At 36.9% G+C, this 18,349-nt stretch overlaps 2 protein-coding genes and 1 long non-coding RNA gene across 5 annotated transcripts; 2 read left to right on the forward strand and 1 right to left on the reverse strand.

Annotated features, from left to right (window-relative positions):
• Positions 1–4,685: 4,685 nt before the first annotated feature.
• LOC103428420 (ETHYLENE INSENSITIVE 3-like 1 protein) lies at positions 4,686–8,610 on the forward strand. Of its 2 annotated transcripts, none has more exons than NM_001328892.2 (2): positions 4,686–4,889; positions 6,165–8,610. In NM_001328892.2, the coding sequence occupies exon 2, from the start codon at positions 6,281–6,283 to the stop codon at positions 8,114–8,116; it is 1,836 nt and encodes a 611-aa protein (NP_001315821.1). In that variant the 5' UTR covers positions 4,686–4,889; positions 6,165–6,280; the 3' UTR covers positions 8,117–8,610. The 2 variants fall into 2 exon arrangements, with proteins under 2 accessions (NP_001315821.1, NP_001391911.1); NM_001404982.1 differs by having other exon boundaries at positions 6,171–8,610.
• Positions 8,611–9,338: 728 nt separating this feature from the next.
• LOC103438654 (calcium/calmodulin-dependent serine/threonine-protein kinase-like) lies at positions 9,339–15,411 on the forward strand. 2 transcript variants are annotated; one of them, XM_029105231.2, is made up of 8 exons: positions 9,339–9,499; positions 12,086–13,106; positions 13,214–13,268; positions 13,374–13,484; positions 13,666–13,898; positions 14,227–14,434; positions 14,698–14,757; positions 14,853–15,411. In XM_029105231.2, the coding sequence occupies exons 2-8, from the start codon at positions 12,370–12,372 to the stop codon at positions 15,027–15,029; spliced, it is 1,581 nt and encodes a 526-aa protein (XP_028961064.1). In that variant the 5' UTR covers positions 9,339–9,499; positions 12,086–12,369; the 3' UTR covers positions 15,030–15,411. The 2 variants fall into 2 exon arrangements, with proteins under 2 accessions (XP_028961064.1, XP_070680590.1); XM_070824489.1 differs by lacking the exon at positions 9,339–9,499 and adding an exon at positions 10,266–10,439.
• LOC139197320 (uncharacterized) lies at positions 9,804–11,332 on the reverse strand. Its single transcript, XR_011582601.1, has 2 exons — positions 10,721–11,332; positions 9,804–10,150 (listed from the first exon to the last, which is right to left on the reverse strand). It is a non-coding gene; the product is annotated as an uncharacterized lncRNA (long non-coding RNA).
• Positions 15,412–18,349: the final 2,938 nt, after the last annotated feature.

The following is an 18,349-nucleotide window of genomic DNA, read 5'->3' on the forward strand; positions in this document are numbered from 1 at the left end:
TTTGAAGTACGAAGATGAATGCGGAACCCACATGTAAGTTTAGGTGAGTTATGGTATTAGTTGAAATGATTGAGTTATGGCATGATCACATTATGTTTTAGGCAACTCCGACATTGTCGTACAAGTTGCCTATGAGATGTATATATCACATGAGATGCATTTAGAGCTCATAAACCTGCACCCCGGTGTTAGTGCTCCCGTCTGTGGCCAGGACACAGTCCTTCACGTGATGTTCAGCTCCCGCACCTTACGTTTACCTTGGATCTAAGGTAGATGCACATGCCTGTCGTATAGACCACTATAGATGGTTCCGACTCGTAGGTGATCTGTAATTATTCGCAGTCTTCACGTGATCGTAGCACTTGAGCGTATTTATTTACACCCAGTCCTGTCGTACAGACCACCTTAAGTGGTTCCGACTCGTGTGCAGGTATACTTATGAGATATGGATAAGTCGTACAAGTCACTATAGGTGACTCCCGACTTATGAGTTAGCATATGTGATGAGATATGGATAAGTCGTACAGGTTACTATAGGTGACTCCCGACTTATGAGCTAGCTTATGTGATGAGATATGGATAAGTCGTACAGGTCATTAGAGGTGACTCCCGATTTATGAGCTAGCATATGTTATGAGATATGGATAAGTCGTACAAGTCACTATGGGTGACTCCTGACTTATGAGCTAACATATGTGATGAGATATGGATAAGTCGTACAGGTCACTAGAGGTGACTCCCGACTTATAAGCTAACATATGTGATGAGATATGGATAAGTAGTACATGTCACTATAGATGACTTCGACTTATGAGTTAGCATTGATTAATAAGATATGGGTGCAATCGTACAGGTCACCATAGGTGACTCCGACTTGCGTGCTAGTATGAATTATTAATCACATGATTATTGATATTGTTGATGAGATGCTGCATTGTGGTATATTTATGGTTTACTGTTGATATACTTTTGATTTCACATTGATACGTGGTATGATTTTTTGGAAATTATACAGATGTTGCAGCGATGAGTTATAATGTTGTAGATGGTTTCTATTTAAATTTCATTTCTAGGGCCACTCACCCTTGTTTTGTTTTCACCCTCCAGGTTTTATTAGCTGAGCTTTCTTATCATTGAAGATTTGTGGCGTTCTTAGTATTGGAGATTCTCTCGAGGGTACGATTCTTAATCCATTTTATTGTATTTACATATGATCTAACGTCACGTGTGAAGTGGGTTTATTCCCGCTTACCAGCGCACTTTGGTATTTAGGCACTCTTAGGTTTAAATTTATACACATTTTCTCACATCTTCGCACTTTATGACTTCGTCACCTTCCAGGTGTCGGCCAGCGCAGCTCGATTCGAAGTCCTAGTGGACATTCCGGGTCGGGGTGTGTTACTATTCACAACATATGATTGAATCACATTATTGCTAGCCTATTTTAAAAAAATAAAAAAAATAAAAATAAAAAACTTTACTAATTTATCACCAGCACTACACATCTCATAAAATGTTTTAAACACAATATTCATGATTTTCCTTATTTTTTTTATTATATTTTTCTTTCCCATTCACATGGGCACCATCAACTTTCACTTATCCTTTCATTTTTTTTATTCTTTTCTATCTTCACACTTATATTTATATTATATTTATGATGATGAAATTACCGAATTACCCCTGCATTATTTGATATATTATATTGGGCTGCTTTTGGATTTTTTTGGTTGAGGGGCAATTTTGTCCTAATTTTTTTGTCGAATGGGGTGACCCCAAAATTTTGTCACCATGTGTGACCCCAGATTGGGGCTCTCGCTTAATATATAACTAGCCCTCACGCGCGTGCAGAATGCATTTTTTGAATCACGGCGTGCTACTCGCTATTTACATGTTTTAAATGTATTTATATGCGTAAATTAACAAAATGAAAGTTAAATATTTGAAGTAAATGAATAATTTTAGATCGTGCTAGAAGAAACCTTTCATAAATCAATTAAAGCAGCTGAATTCACATAATAAAATCGGTTTCTATAGAATTTACATTAAGAATAGAGAAAATAATATTTAATAAATATTTGATTAAATCACATTATTGTTAGCCCATTGTGAGGCTAAGCTCACCCATTCCCCCTTCGTGTAGATAACATCGTTTGTTAAAAAAAAAAAACAATCATTTGATAACTAATTTAATCACATTATTATCCGATTGCGAAAGACATTTTTTATAACTGGCATTACACTCGTCTTAAGATGTTTTGAACGCGTTTAAAAATAGATAAAATAATATTGAATGAACAACTAATTGAATTACATTATTGATAGCTCATTGTGAGGCTAAGTCCACCCCCTCCCCTTTAGTGTAGATAATATCGTTTGTTTAAAAAAAAATCATTTGGCAACTAATTTAATGTAATATAATCACATTATTATCAGCATGTGAAAGATTTTTTTTTATAACCAGCATTACACGCCTTTTAAGATGTTTTGAACGGCTTGGTGACACCAAAATCACTATTCATAATATTTGATTGAATCACATTATTGCTGGCCTATTGTAAGATACTAATTTAAAAATAAAAATTAAAAAAAAAACTTTACTAATTTATCACCAGCACTACGCGTCTTTTAAAATGTTTTAAACACAATATTCATGATTTTTCTTATTTTTTATTATATTTTTCTTTCTCCTTCACATGGGTACTATCAACTTTCACTTATCCTTTCATTTTTTTTATTCTTTTCTCTCTTCCCACTTATATTTATATTATATTTTATGATGACGAAATTACCGAATTACCCCTGCATTATTTGATATATTATATTGGGCTGCTTTTGGATTTTTTTGGTTGAGGGGCAATTTTGTCCTAATTTTTTTGTCGAATGGGGTGACCCCAAAATTTTGTCACCATGTGTGACCCGGGCTTTCGCTTAATATATAAATAGCCCTCACGCGCGTGCAGAATGCATTTTTTGAATCACGGCGTGCTACTCGCTATTTACACGTTTTAAATGTATTTATATGCGTAAATTGACAAAAGGAAAGTTAAATATTTGAAGTAAATTAATAATTTTAGATCGTGCTAGAAGAAACCTTTCATAAATCAATTAAAGCAGCTGAATTCACATAATAAAATCGGTTTCTATAGAATTTACATTAAGAATGGAGAAAATAATATTTAATAAACATTTGATTAAATCACATTATTGTTAGCCCATTGTGAGGCTAAGCTCACCCCTTCCCCCTTAGTGTAGATAACATCGTTTGTTAAAAAAAAAAAAAACAATCATTTGATAACTAATTTAATCACATTATTATCCGATTGTGAAAGACATTTTTTATAACTGGCATTACACGCGTCTTAAGATGTTTTGAACGCGTTTAAAAATAGAGAAAATAATATTGAATGAACAACTAATTGAATTACATTATTGATAGCTCATTGTGAGGCTAAGTCCACCCCCTCCCCTTGTGTAGATAATATCGTTTGTTTAAAAAAAAAATCATTTGGCAACTAATTTAATGTAATATAATCACATTATTATCAACATGTGAAAGATTTTTTTTTATAACCAGCATTACACGCCTTTTAAGATGTTTTGAACGGCTTGGTGACACCAAAATCACTATTCATAATATTTGATTGAATCACATTATTGCTGGCCTATTGTAATATACTAATTTAAAAATAAAAATTAAAAAAAAACTTTACTAATTTATCACCAGCACTACGAGTCTCTTAAAATGTTTTAAACACAATATTCATGATTTTTCTTATTTTTTATTATATTTTTATTTCCCCTTCACATGGGTACTATCAACTTTCACTTATCCTTTCATTTTTTTTATTCTTTTCTCTCTTCCCACTTATATTTATATTATATTTTATGATGACCAAATTACCAAATACCCTACATTAGTTGATATATTATATTGTGCTGCTTTTGGATTTTTTTGGTTGAGGGACAATTTTGTTCTAAAATTTTTGTCGAATAGAGTGACCTCAAAATTTTGTCGTCATGTGTGACCACAAATTGGGGCTCTCGCTTAATACATAATAGATAGATAGATAATAGTAATGTATAATATCCACTTAGTATTATATTAAAAAAATAAAATAAAAATGTATACATAAGTAAAAAGTCTACTCTTGTGCGATGAGTTTCAAAATATAAATACAAGCTTGTTAATCTACTAAACATAAAGTAAAGTTTGCTTTGACCAAACATAAATATCAATGACTTGACTATTTGAATGCGCACGTTTCGTAAAGGCATCAAGTGACTTAAGGGAGAGAAAGTATATAATTATGTCAGTAAAGTTGTATAATTTACTAAATGAGAAATCTTAAAAGAGGTTATCAGAAAAGTTGAACTATTCGTACTTTCTATCACTTTATATTTTTTACACATGTTTTATAATGTTAATACGAAAATTGATGTTAAATATGAAGTGACAAAAGATCCATAAAATATTCTTTAAGCTCACAATTTTTTTTAAATGTAAATAATGTCGTTTGTTTATAAAAAATAAATAAAAAAATAAAAAACCCAAAAGGTTTACCCCACGTCTTAACCACGGTTAAAACGTAACCTAATCCTAATTAAATAAGTTCACCTTCGAAAAAGGAAAGCCACTGTTCATATCCTTGTCCCTACACAGCCAGCCAGCCAGCCACCGCTCTATCTTTTCCTCTCACGTTCTTCTTCCATTAACAAAGGAAAAGAAAACCCACTAAACTCTCTCTCTCCCTCTCTCTCCTCTGACCAGAAGAGGAAAAAAATTCTCTCTTTTTTTCTGTCTGTCTTTCTCTCTCTGAGTAATCAGGGAGTGCTTGAGGAGCTTCAGTGCCTCCTACCACCTCATGATATCCATCAATCAGAATCAGGTACCTTCATTTTCTGTTTTTTTATTTTTTTTTATTTTTTTTTTATGTTGTTTCATTTCTGATTGTTGTGCTTATTGGGTTTATGTTAACATGTTCTTATCTGCATAATTAATTCATTAATTAATATATGTTTGTTGTTAAATCTTGTGACTTTTCAAGGTTTATGATGGTTGATCTGATTGCTTCTACTGTATCTGATATGTAGCACACTCTAGGGTTCTTCTGTTATTCATTTGCATCTACATGTGATAGTTTTTATCTGGGTCTTGTTTTAGTCGTTTACCGTATATCAAAAAAAAAATATATATATATATATATATATTGTTTTTTGTATTTTTTGTTTGATCTTTTTATTTGCAGGGTTTTTTCTGCTTTGTTTTGTTTTAAGCTTTTGTTCCATAAAATTTGAATGTGATCAGTTTGAATCTGGATGGAGGGATGCGTTTGAACAGACTTTTGATCGAGTATTAGACTCTCCGGGTGTTCTAACTGTTAGATCTTTGTTTTAAAATACAAAAACCAAGATCTAATGATTAAAACACGAGTATCCATTTTCTGGAGCACCCTAGGATTTTTTATCTGAATTTTCGGATTTATATTAAATGATGATGAAAAAGTATTAATAAGTGAATTGTGTTGCTTAGATATGCGATAATTTGCTGTAAACCTGTGTTATAAGCTATATCAGTTTGTGTAAACAAAATTTAAAAACCCAAAACTTGGTCCTTTCAATACTCATCAATAACGTGTTATTGTAAGGAAATGAATCTGGATGATAGTAGATCTGGAGATCCCTGGCTCTCTTCATGTTAGCGGTATTCGCAGTTGCAGGGTATTACGTGTAACTTAAATTTGGATTTTATTGTGACTACCTCGTGATTTTCGTGATGATGATGGATACCTTGTTTTCCTTTTTGTTGTTTTCTCTTTTTGCTCGGTTATTCGAGTGCCACTTTTGGTGCTTGTAGTGACGAGGACCATGTGTTGGGATTATCTTTTGGTTCTTTTTTTGCTTACGTTTTTCATGTGAAAACAAGGAGATCCGTTACGTTCCTTTGTTTGCTTGCTGCTTTAGTTGTTTGGTTTGATACCCATTTAATTTATGGCATGATTGTGTAAGTGGATCCGACTTCTTTGTTGTGTTACTGGTTTGTGCTTAATCGTATTCATAATATTATGTACTTTAATTGAATTATCATTACTTTTAGTTCTATGTACCTGATTTATGATTTGCGACAATTGTGGGGTTAACTGATTTATTGTAATTTATTGTAGTTGCAGCATTGACATTTCGGGGTTTAGCATCCTTGATCGGCAAATCTTGGCTTTCAGAAATTTAAAGCTAATAACTGTGCGCAAGAGGAAATCTTATAAGGACTGTGTCGGTCCTAATGGGGATCTTTGAGGAAATGGGTTTCTGTGGTAATCTTGACTTTCTTACGGCGCCATCTGGGGAAGGTGATGCAGCTCCAGAGCATGAACCAGAGGCAGCAGTGGAGGAGGATTATAGTGATGAAGAAATGGATGTTGATGAGCTTGAGAGGAGGATGTGGAGAGATCGAATGCTATTGAAGAGGTTGAGAGAACAAACTAAGGGAAAGGAAAGGGTTGACAATGCAAGACAGCGTCAGTCACAGGAACAAGCTCGAAGGAAGAAGATGTCACGGGCACAAGATGGAATCCTGAAATATATGCTGAAAATGATGGAAGTTTGCAAAGCTCAGGGTTTTGTTTATGGAATTATCCCTGAAAAGGGAAAACCAGTGAGTGGCGCCTCTGACAATCTGCGAGCATGGTGGAAGGAAAAAGTAAGATTTGATCGTAATGGTCCGGCTGCAATTTCTAAGTATCAGGCAGATCATTCAATCCCTGGGAAGAATGAAGACTGCAGTGCAGTGGTATCTACTCCTCACACTCTACAGGAGTTGCAAGACACCACTCTTGGTTCACTTTTGTCGGCTTTGATGCAGCACTGCGATCCACCCCAAAGACGTTTCCCCTTGGAGAAAGGTGTTGCCCCACCTTGGTGGCCTACTGGTAATGAGGAATGGTGGCCTCATTTAAATGTTCCCAAGGATCAGGGTCCTCCCCCATACAAGAAGCCTCATGATCTGAAGAAGGCTTGGAAGGTGAGTGTTCTTACGGCTGTGATAAAGCACATGTCACCCGATATCGCCAAGATCCGCAAGCTTGTTCGTCAGTCCAAGTGTTTGCAAGACAAAATGACTGCTAAGGAGAGCGCCACTTGGCTAGCCATTATACACCAGGAGGAAGCTTTGGCGCGAAGGTTATATCCTGATAGATGTCCACCTCCACCGGCTGGTGGTGGCGGGTCTCTTGCAATCAGTGGTACCAGTGATTATGACGTTGAGGGTGTTGATGATGACGAAAATGTTGAAATAGAGGATTGCAAACCTCTTCTTAATCACTTCAACATTGGAACTGCTGGTCAAAGAGAGAGGCTGGTGCCTCAGATTAAGGGAGAGCTGATTGAGATCAACTCGGATTTTGGTCAAAAGAGGAAGCAGCTGTCTGAAGAACCACAAATGATGTTAAATCAGAAGATTTTCACCTGCGAATATATGCAGTGCCCGTATCATGATTATCGCCTAGGCTTTCTCGATATAACTGCAAGAAACAATCACCAGTTGAATTGTTCATTCGGGAGTAATTCTACACAAGTGTTTGGAATGTCAAGCGGAATGTCAAGCTTTCAGCTTCACAATGAGAAACCTGTGGGATTCTCTCAACCCATTGCTCAACCACCTGCACCAGCAAGTCAACCACCAGTGAACCAGGCAAGTAGGTTTAATGCTTCGGGACTTGGACTTGTCGATAATGGTCAGAAATCTGAGCTTATGTCATTTTATGATAGTAATATTCATCAGAATAAGAACTGCAATCCTGCAAACCTCCATATCGTAGATAACCGCAACCAGCAGCAGTCAAAATATCAGTTTCCAATGAATGATAACTTTTTTGGTCAAGGGATGGATGTAGGACGCAACATCAACATGTCTGAACTGGCCCCTATGCCTATGCTTCATCCAGGTTTTGCATCCCCGGAAGTTCAGTTTGATCAGTGCCTGGCATTTGATTCTCCATTTGGTAACAATACCAATGAAAATGTTGACATAAGATTTGAGTCCCCCTTGCACTTGGCACCGGCTGATTATAATGTTATGGACCAGCCGCCGAAGCAAGATGCATCCCTTTGGTTCCAATGAAGTGGGATTCTCTCATATTGACTGCTCCAATATATGTGTTGGAGTTGCACAGTTGCGGACCAAATAGGTGAAGTTTCTTTTTTAAGTTTAGTTGCTCTTCTTGTATGTCGGACTTGTTAGGTTCTTTTAGACTGTTCCAATCTATGGGGGTGGGGTCATTTGTTCTGGAACGAATAGACGAAGCTTCTTTTCATGTTTAGTTGCTTATACGTCTGTCGGAACTCCTTAGATGTTTATAACCCTCAAAAACTCGGGGGTTCTCGTACTGCAACTTTCTCATTTAAGTATAGGTTATCTAGTTGCAGTATTGAGTAGACCCAATAAAGGACCGGAAAACGCAATCTGATGTTCTGTGGTTGGAAACATTTTTCCGGTTTCTGAAAGTCAATGTTGGCATGTAGTTAAGTAATGTATACTCAGAAGACATCTATATATGTGGTGGTTTTTATGTACCTTTTGCTTTGTTTCTTCTGCTATCAACAGTATTCATTCTATGTGCTAGATTTGCGTGCTATCAACTATTCTTCCTGTACATTGCATCACGTACACTGATGTACTGGACGAATCTTTATTGTCGAAATTTCTACAGTGCATCGATGTATGGAGTGCATCGCTTTAGTGGGTGCTGGATGGCTAGATTTGCATGCTTTAAAACATTCCTATGTAGTCTTGTTGCATAAGCAATGCCCGTATCATGGTGAGAGAAACTTACACATTGCGATGAGAGGTGAATTGGTGGCTATGCTGAAATTGCACCATGCAGAGAGACTCACATGCAACCAAGTATCTTGACCTTATTAAGTGTCGTTGTCATCATTTGCTTTAACTTATTCATGTACCGTTGAAATTGCACCACGCAGAGAGACTCACATGCAACCAAGTATCTTGAGCTTATTAAATGTCGTTGTCGTCATTTGCTTTAACTTATTCATGTACCGTTGTGTGATTGATTATGAATATTGTCGGTCACATCAGCATTCTGGATACATCTCCCTTTTTATTTATTCAAATTGTTAGATTCTCTTCACCAAATAAATGATAACGATTGACAATAGTAAAAACATGAAAAGGAAAGATGAATTCTCTTCTCATTGACTCTTGAGTCTCCCTATTCTTATTTAGGTCTAGATCAAGTCGTATACGCATAGAAAACAAGCAAGAAAGAAAGTAATCAGTTACTACTGGTGCTGCTATAAAACATCATCCTTCACCCCAAGCAGCCAAGGCATCTGCGGGCACCGCCGTTCCGTTCCCTTCTGTTTCGTTGACGATAGTTCATCATATTCGCATTCTTCCTCTTCCCGATTCACGACATCCGCACACCCAGCCTCGGGATTGCAATGACTATCTATTCGATTTGTGGCTTGACAGAGTGAGCTTTAGGTAACTTCTTTTCATTTGTTGGGGTTTGGCCTCTGTCTCTTTTACTTGAGCCTCAAGAGATATGTTTAAGATGGGCTTCCTATAAATCACACTTGTTCCAGATATATGCACAGTGCGGCTTGTAAGCCCAAATCGTTTTGTAAAAAAATCAAATTAGTGTAAAGATATTTTTGTCATTTTATTTATAATTCAATCAATTTTGAAAATCTAGTTAAACAAAACCTGCACCAAATTTATTTGTTTCTCTCAATCATTGTCCCAATCTTTGTGAAGCATCCACTTTGCAGTATATATACACACACACACACTAGTAACGGTGCCCGCGCGATGCTGCGGGTTTTTAAATAGCATACAACATGTAGAAAGTTATATTTACAACTCTGCTTAACTCAATCTATTTACAACTCTGTCTAACTCAATGAATAGATAAAAGTTTGTTTCTTACCGAAATATACGAATTTGAATGAAATGTTTCAAAGTATAGAGTGGAGCAAACCTTGTAATTTCTGTAAGGTGGGCAGCTGCAATACCAATAGTGATATAATTTGACGGAATCTGGCTGTAATCCAACTTGGTTGTTCTTTGTAAATTTGTTGGAAAATGTACTAGTTGGCTTGAAAATAACAATCAAGACCGTTGAACGAATGAAACCTGAATGATATCAAATCCAATCCAGATACAAAAGATTAAAACCTGTTTCCTTACAGATAGACAAAAAATATTACAGTGATTGATTAGATTCTAACACTTGCACCTACCTCTCAAGTGGAACCAACATTTACATACAAAAAATTAATGAATGCTGGGTGACATGGGATGCAAAACCTTGTATAAATACTATCAAGAGATGTTCCCTGATGGATCTAACTCTCCAATATCGTCAAATTCAAGCTGGAAAGTTAGCAGGCATGCAGGCACAGAAATGGATAATGCAAGGATGGTTGGTTCCATACTCAGAATGAATATTTAAGTACTGCAACTTTTCATTAAGTTAATAAAATTCTCACCAATAAATATTTAAGTACTGCAACATTTAATGTATTGTTGTTAATGAATTTGCTAAACAATTTCTTACAAACATATTAAGCGCAAGAAAGCCTTCTCTTTGATTCTTTATTTATTATTCTCTATTTTCTCTGCTCTAATTTAAACACCAGATTCATCCCAGAACAGAAAATAGGGAAAATTAAGCGGAAAAAAATAGAAAGAAAAAAGACATACCTGAAACACAACCAGCATGAAAACGCCAACACAACAGCTAGGAGAACGAACAACATCGTTTTCCTGAAAATACAAAACAAAACCAAATCATACACCCATGATCACAACCACGACATAGAAACAAAAAAAAGCAGAACACCGTTTGCTAAAAATAAAATGAGAATCAAACCACACAGTCACACTTACAATCCCAACACAGAAAGAAAACCCTATTATTCTGTAAGTCTCACCCCCATAAAAAATTCAAAGGAAATAGTTGACTCTAAGCCTTCAAAATTCAAACAAAAGACCTAACTCTAAATACAAATTAAAAACAAAAAAGGGCAAAAAAAGGGCAACCAACTCGAAACCTTGAAAATCAACTGAACCCAAATTCAAACAAAAGACCTAACTCTAAATACAAAATTAACAATACAAAAAAAAGGGCAACCAAAAAGACACACAACTAACCAGAAAATGGCAAGACTTGAAACGCAAAGAAGGCGGCGTGCGAAACGCTGGACCAAGGATGAGAAGACGAAGACAGAAAACTGAAGACGAAACAAAAAGAGGCTAAAGAGAAGCAGAAAAACGAAAGGAAAAAGTAAACAAAGAGAGGAGTGAAAACGAAACAAAAAGGGAAAAATCCTCTCAATAGAAACATTGCCGATGATCAACACATGGAAAGCATGTATTTTTCAATACATGCAGCAAAAAAAAAAAAAGACCAGAGGCGGAGGAATGAGAGATGCGCATGCAGCAAGGACAAAACGGTCAAATCACTGTACAAAATCAGCACTAAAACGAAGAGGAAGGAAAAAATTAGGGGCATTCTCGCCATTTTACTGCTCTAGAACAGTACCAAGGGAGTTTGAGTTTTAGTATATATAAATACAGAAATTCTTTAACAAGAGGGATCCTCATTTTTCTAAAAAAAATGGGGACACCCTCTTGACCGTTCGATTTGACTTTAATGAAATTGTGTGGTTGAGATTGTATGGCCTATGATTTAATTTCAACCACACAATTTCATTAAAGTCAATCCAACGGTCAAGAGGGTGTTCCCAGATCCCTCTTGTTGAAGGACCTGTATATATATATATATATGAACAATTAATAAGTGCAAACTCCATAATCAATACGATTTAATGATATGAAAACTAAATAGCTAATATTAAAAATTAAAGATCTAAATAATTGTAAAAGTAAAATTTAACAGCTAAAATACTCGTACCATTATATGATATGTAGCATTGAAATCACATCGAACAGACAGATAGATATACATACATACATACATACATACAAAACCTACTACAAAAATGACATGCGCGCATGACATACATGGTTATTATTAGTTGACTGTGTCTGTCTTTTCTTCCTCAGCAATTAACTTGGACAATATATTCCCTCCCTCCCCGTATGAATAATTCCTTCCATATTTTATGCATTAAACAAGTTGAAGAAACTGCTCGCAAGCTGATGTCAAACGATACCAACTTGTCCTTTCGACAATATTAAAAACACCATTTGTCTCTGCAAGACTACTTCCTTCCTTCCCTCCTCATCAGCTTCCAAGATTCCATCTCTTCCCTCTTGGTTCGGTCTCTGCTTTGCCTGTTCGATTTCATCAAGCTTTGTTTGTCTTTGTCTTCATCGGAATCGTAACCATGATACAAGAAACAAGAAGACTTGCAGATGAGTATGAGATATCAGAGATTTTAGGCAGAGGAGGATTCTCTGTGGTCAGAAAAGGCATCAGCAGAAAGTCAAGCAGCAGCAGTGACAAAACCGATGTGGCAATCAAAACACTCAAAAGGCCGTTTGCACCCTCGAACCCTCCTCCTCTGCCGCCCCACGCCCGGCGGAACGACCAGAATAGCTTTGCTGCTGCCGCTTTCCAAACCCGGAAGCAGGTGTCCATATCGAATGTGCTGCTCACGAATGAAATCCTGGTGATGAGGAAGATTGTTGAGAATGTGTCGCCGCACCCGAACGTGATTGACCTCTATGATGTGTACGAGGATGAGAACGGGGTTCACCTTGTGCTGGAGCTATGTTCTGGAGGGGAACTGTTTGATAGGATTGTGAAGCAAGAAAGGTATTCTGAGGTTGGAGCTGCAGCTGTGGTGAGGCAGATTGCACAAGGCTTGGCAGCTCTTCACCGCTCGAATATTGTTCACCGGGATTTGAAGCCGGAAAACTGCCTCTTCTTGGACAACACCGTTGATTCTCCTTTGAAGATTATGGATTTTGGGCTGAGTTCTGTGGAGGAGTTCACTGACCCTGTTGTGGGACTGTTTGGTTCCATAGATTATGTGTCACCAGAGGCTCTTTCTCAGGGGCAAGTAACTTCCAAGAGCGATATGTGGGCTCTTGGTGTAATCTTATATATCCTTCTCTCCGGGTATGTTCATATTTTTCTCTTGATTTTCTGGGCAACCAAACAGAAGACGGTAACATTAGTAGCGTATGAAGCATATTACAACACAAATAATATGATCTACTTTTTAGGTACCCACCTTTTATTGCTCAGTCGAATCGGCAAAAGCAACAGATGATTATGGCTGTAAGTAATTAGCATTGACATTCTATTAGAACACAGAAGTTAGTATGTTTTGATTTGTCAGAAGGTTCGTTCAAATTAAAAGAGAAAATGCTTGTGATCCTGCAGGGAGAATTCAGTTTCTATGAGAAAACCTGGAAGGGGATTTCTTTGTCAGCAAAGCAATTGATTTCGAGCCTCCTCAAAGTCGACCCTGACAAGAGACCTAGTGCTCAAGAGGTATGCTTGGAAATCTATGCAAGAGATTAAGCATCAACAAAAAACTAAAATATCGAGAGAATGTCAACATCGGTCTGAGCTATATAGAGACTATATGAACTCTTATAGTAGTTCTTGGTAGCACCAAAATGCAGTCTCCTAGATTTGTTAGCCTAACTAATTTATTTCTTGTGTTGAACAGCTTCTGGACCATCCATGGGTTGTCGGTCTTTCAGCCAGAGAGGATCAAATGGATGCTGAGATTGTATCACGACTGCAGAGTTTTAATGCTCGGCGCAAACTCCGTGCTGCAGCAATAGCAAGCGTGTGGACAAGCTCGATTTTCTTAAGGACAAAGAAGCTAAAATCGTTACTAGGATCCTATGACCTTAAACCAGAGGAAATCAAGAATCTGAGTTCACATTTTAAGAAAATGTGAGTAGTTAAAAGCACATTTTGCACCTTCCTATATTGTCTATGAATGTGGTATTAAAATGTAGGTCAGATCGAGAATTATCAGTACTTAGCATCCAGTTTCTGCCAAAAGTTTGCATATATAGTAATAGCAGTTATATGGATCACTTCTCTACGTAAGTTCAGTTTAATGACTAAGACTTATTGAGATAATCAAACGAAAAATGGCATTCTTTTTAAGTGATAAATTCACTTGGGCAATCCTAAACTACACTGGCTAGAGCCTAAGCTTAGTTCTCCTGTAATCCAATATTTATAAATTATGATAAACTAATATTTCAAAGTACAGATGTGTAAAAGGTGACAATGCTACTCTTTCTGAATTCGAGGAGGTACTGAAAGCAATGAAAATGTCGTCTCTAATGCCTCTAGCACCCCGAATCTTTGACCTATTTGACAACAATCGTGATGGCACCATTGACATGCGAGAGATACTGTGTGGGTTCTCTAATCTCAAGAACTCACAAGGAGACGATGCTCTCCGCCTGTGCTTCCAGGTGCACTTCTTCTGTGTTTTCATCTAGTACAAGTACATAAATGAAAACTCACTCTAACCAACTAGTTTGGACCATAAGGTTTCCTGAGAAAATTAACCCTTTCTCACTTAAAGAAACTACTACTAATCGAAAATCATATATATATATATATATATATATATATATATTATGATCCATAGTTCTTCTCTATTGCTCTGCCTAATTCACTGTCATTATTCAATGAACCATATTTTAATAGTCCAACTATTCTGATTCACAACCAGATGTATGATACGGATCGGTCTGGATGCATCAGCAAAGAAGAAGTAGCATCTATGCTCAGGGTAAAGTCTCTTTCCCTATCACTTCAATTCATATCACACGGTGTATCCTGCTTGTTTGTTGTAAGATTATGACCAAATAAAACTATACCTCGCAGGCTTTACCAGATGACTGCCTTCCAGCTGATATCACCGAACCTGGAAAACTAGATGAAATATTTGATCGGATGGATGCAAACAGTGATGGAAAAGTTACCTTTGATGAGTTCAAAGCTGCCATGCAGAGAGATAGCTCTCTCCAAGATGTAGTCCTCTCCCATCTTCGACCAATATAGTTTTCCCACTATCCACATTTGTCGCCGTTAACTTTTTCAGTAAACTGTGGAATGTGTTTGGAAGACCAGTGACCAGAAAGCTGAAACTAAACTGTATGCCAACTTCTGCCATGCAAAATAGGAGCACCTTGCTGCTTTAACTTACAGTGCAAGGAAAATAGAAAATCCAAGGTATTCTACTTAGCCTGGTAAACTGAGGAGAAAATTTCAGTAGCATCAATGACGAAAGCCGCTCCAAGTTCATTTTATCGTTTACGTTCTACAAGCCGTAGAAGATATTCTGTTTAGGGCTGAGTTTTTGTTTAGCATTTAGGTGTTTTATGTTATCAAAGCATGTACCAGAGTTAAGTGAAACTTACATTATCCGACTTGAAAGAACAAATCTAAGCTGTGTTTTCCTTTCAAAGAAGAAAACAGTGCATCTGCACACCAAACAAGGCAGATAACACACATAGCAAATACTTTCGAAGAAGGTGCATCTGAGATTTATAAATTTGCATCACATCAACACCATTAGAAGAAGAAACAAAGAAGTTCTCACACACCCCTATTTTTTTGTTGTCATCGAATTGAATAAATCAAATGAAAACAACAAACATGTTTGAACAAATCCTAAGTTCCCAAGTGTGTATATCATTTCCCTCAAAGAGTACGTAATTAATTTGTGTGCGTGTCTGTGTGTGCGCGCGAGAGAGAGGAAGGACCTTAGCATCTATAACAAACTCCATAAATGGTACTTTTTTGCTCTGACTGGCTTGATACTCGGGGCAAATATATAAGCTCAAACGTAACTTGTTTCTTCTTTAGTACAAAGATATTCTACTGCACTATGGAGATGTGAAGAGTTTGAACGCGGGGATGTAGTGATTTGAAAAAGAAAAGGAATTAATCATCATGACATCCATTACTTACAATGTAACTCGTTTCTTAAACAAGTCAAATCTGAACAAAACTAGATTGAAAAATGCATGGCATGACATGCTAACCCTCGCATTATGGCATGCCAAAACATCTTTGTTTACCCCGATATGACAAGCGTCGCGAATTGTCGACAGAATGCATGTCATGACATGCCATGCATTATGTCAACAATTCACGAGACTTGTTATGTCATGCCACAATGAGAGGGTTAGCATGTCAAGACAAGTCATGGCTTGTCTTGACATGTGACTTGTCATTGTATGCCAACAACGATGTTTTGGCATGCCATGATGCGAGGGTTAGCATGTTAAGTTTAGAAAAATGCATGGCATGCCATGCAAACCCTTGCATTGTTGAACGCCAAAACATCGTTGTTGGCCCCGACATGACAAGCGTCGCCAATTGTCGGCAGAATGCATGTCAAGGCACGCCATGCATTTAGTCGACAATTTAAGCTGTGTGTTATGCCGTGGCACAATAGGAGGGTTAGCATGTCAAGACAAGCCATGACTTGTCAAGACATGTCATGCCCTGCATTCTAGAGACAACTTGCGAGGCTTGTTATGACATGAATTTTTCTAACACTATGCCTACTATTTCATAATAATGTTATAAAAAAAATAAAAAAATAAAAAAAAAGGATCTAGGAAAGAGTAGACCCTGCAGCCTAAAATTATTTTTTTAGAAATTAGTACAAAGTAGGACGCTAGTCATATATGAACGTGGTCTTACCATAAGAACATGTTCATCGGTAGAACTAAAAATTAACACTTGTTTTTACCAGTAAGAGCACATTCATTAGTAGAGTTGAAATTTACAAACGTTTTTACCGGTAATAATCTTTGTAAATTTTCAACTCAATCTGTGAATGTGTTCTTACCAATAAGAACTCTTCGTATATAATTGCCTACTATGTAATAGTAATTTCCAAAAAAATAATTTAAGGCTCCGGGTCTACTCTTTCCTAGATCCTTTTTTTTACATGCATTTTGCCAACATTTTGCATACTATTTCGGAATAATTTAAAGGGAGGATAGTAGCGATGTTTTGGCGTGCCACAATGTGAAGATTAGCATGTCAAAGTGTTAGAAACTCATTAGCATCCGTTAATTAAGTGTGTATGTGTGTAATTTCAATAAAGACGTAAGTGTTGACTCTCTTTATCTCGCACTGTTGCACATTATCCGCCATTTGTGCTAATGTTCGCCCCTTGCGTTTGGTTCCCTCTCGCTCTCTACTTTCTCTCCATTCTTCTCTGGCCCATCAAATTTTGCGGGAAGAGTACACCGACATGTAAATTAGGTTTTTCAATTTGGGGATAGTGTTAAAGGATTTCGATTTCACTTATGTGTATTGCCAATTGCAAGACTTATTAACTTTGCATTTAGACCTATTAACTTAACAGATTGGGTTTGAATGATTAATTAGCTTAACGGGTTAGATGTGGTTGAGCCGTTAATGTATCCGGTTATATATTATGAACACATGCAAACTTTTTCTTAAATGGTTTTTATCACAAATGGTCTCAAAAATTGACTCATCTCATAAAGATAGTATTTAAAATTAAAAATCGATCAATGTAGCCCCTGAAAATTGGTGTCATAAATCAATGTGGTCATTCCGTTATAATTATGTCAAAAATTATGTTACGTACTAACGTGACAAATAACTGGACCCTACAAATCTAATTAAATATTATTATTTAATTATTGAAATAAAAAAATTCATTTTTAGAAATTTAAAAAAAATGATAATGATTTCCCCTCCCTACCAACAAGAGATTTTTCAGTGTGACCGTCACATAAGATGGTACATTACGTGTCTTCATAGAAATTGTGGGTTATATGTATTAAAAGGTTAACAACTTAAAAATTAAAATTTTCCACCACTTGCATAAAAACACGTGGTGTACCATCAGTGTTCACGTCACAACTAAAAATTTCTTCCTACCAACCACCCGAGACGCCCATCCGTCCGAAATCAGAATAAGTGCGGTCGAGGATGGCTGATCGGACGCGCGAAAACGGTAGAGGAAAGCACACCGTCTTCTTCTTCTTGCGAATCAGGGAGTAGGTCTTGGTGAGGGAGCCAGTGACTCAAGTCGCCGGCGAGGCCATTATTGACGTGTGACAGCACCAAAGCTTAAGAAAATTGGATGTCCCCGAAGCGATTCGGGTTGCGGACTGATTGCGTTGCCGGGAAAAGTGAGGATGAGGGTGGGGCCTGGGATGTTGCATTTTGTGGCAATGTATGAGGGAAAGAAGTGGTTGCTCGGGGTGCGCACGACGGGGTGGGGTGGGGTGGGGTGGGCCTGGTCGCTCAGTGGAGGGGATAGGCTCCGGATAAGATGATTTGTTTCATTTGGTTTTTTTAAAGTTTTTAATTATATAAAATAAAAT

Source organism: Malus domestica, chromosome 07 (genome assembly GCF_042453785.1).
Source record: "Malus domestica chromosome 07, GDT2T_hap1".
NCBI lineage: Eukaryota > Viridiplantae > Streptophyta > Magnoliopsida > Rosales > Rosaceae > Malus > Malus domestica.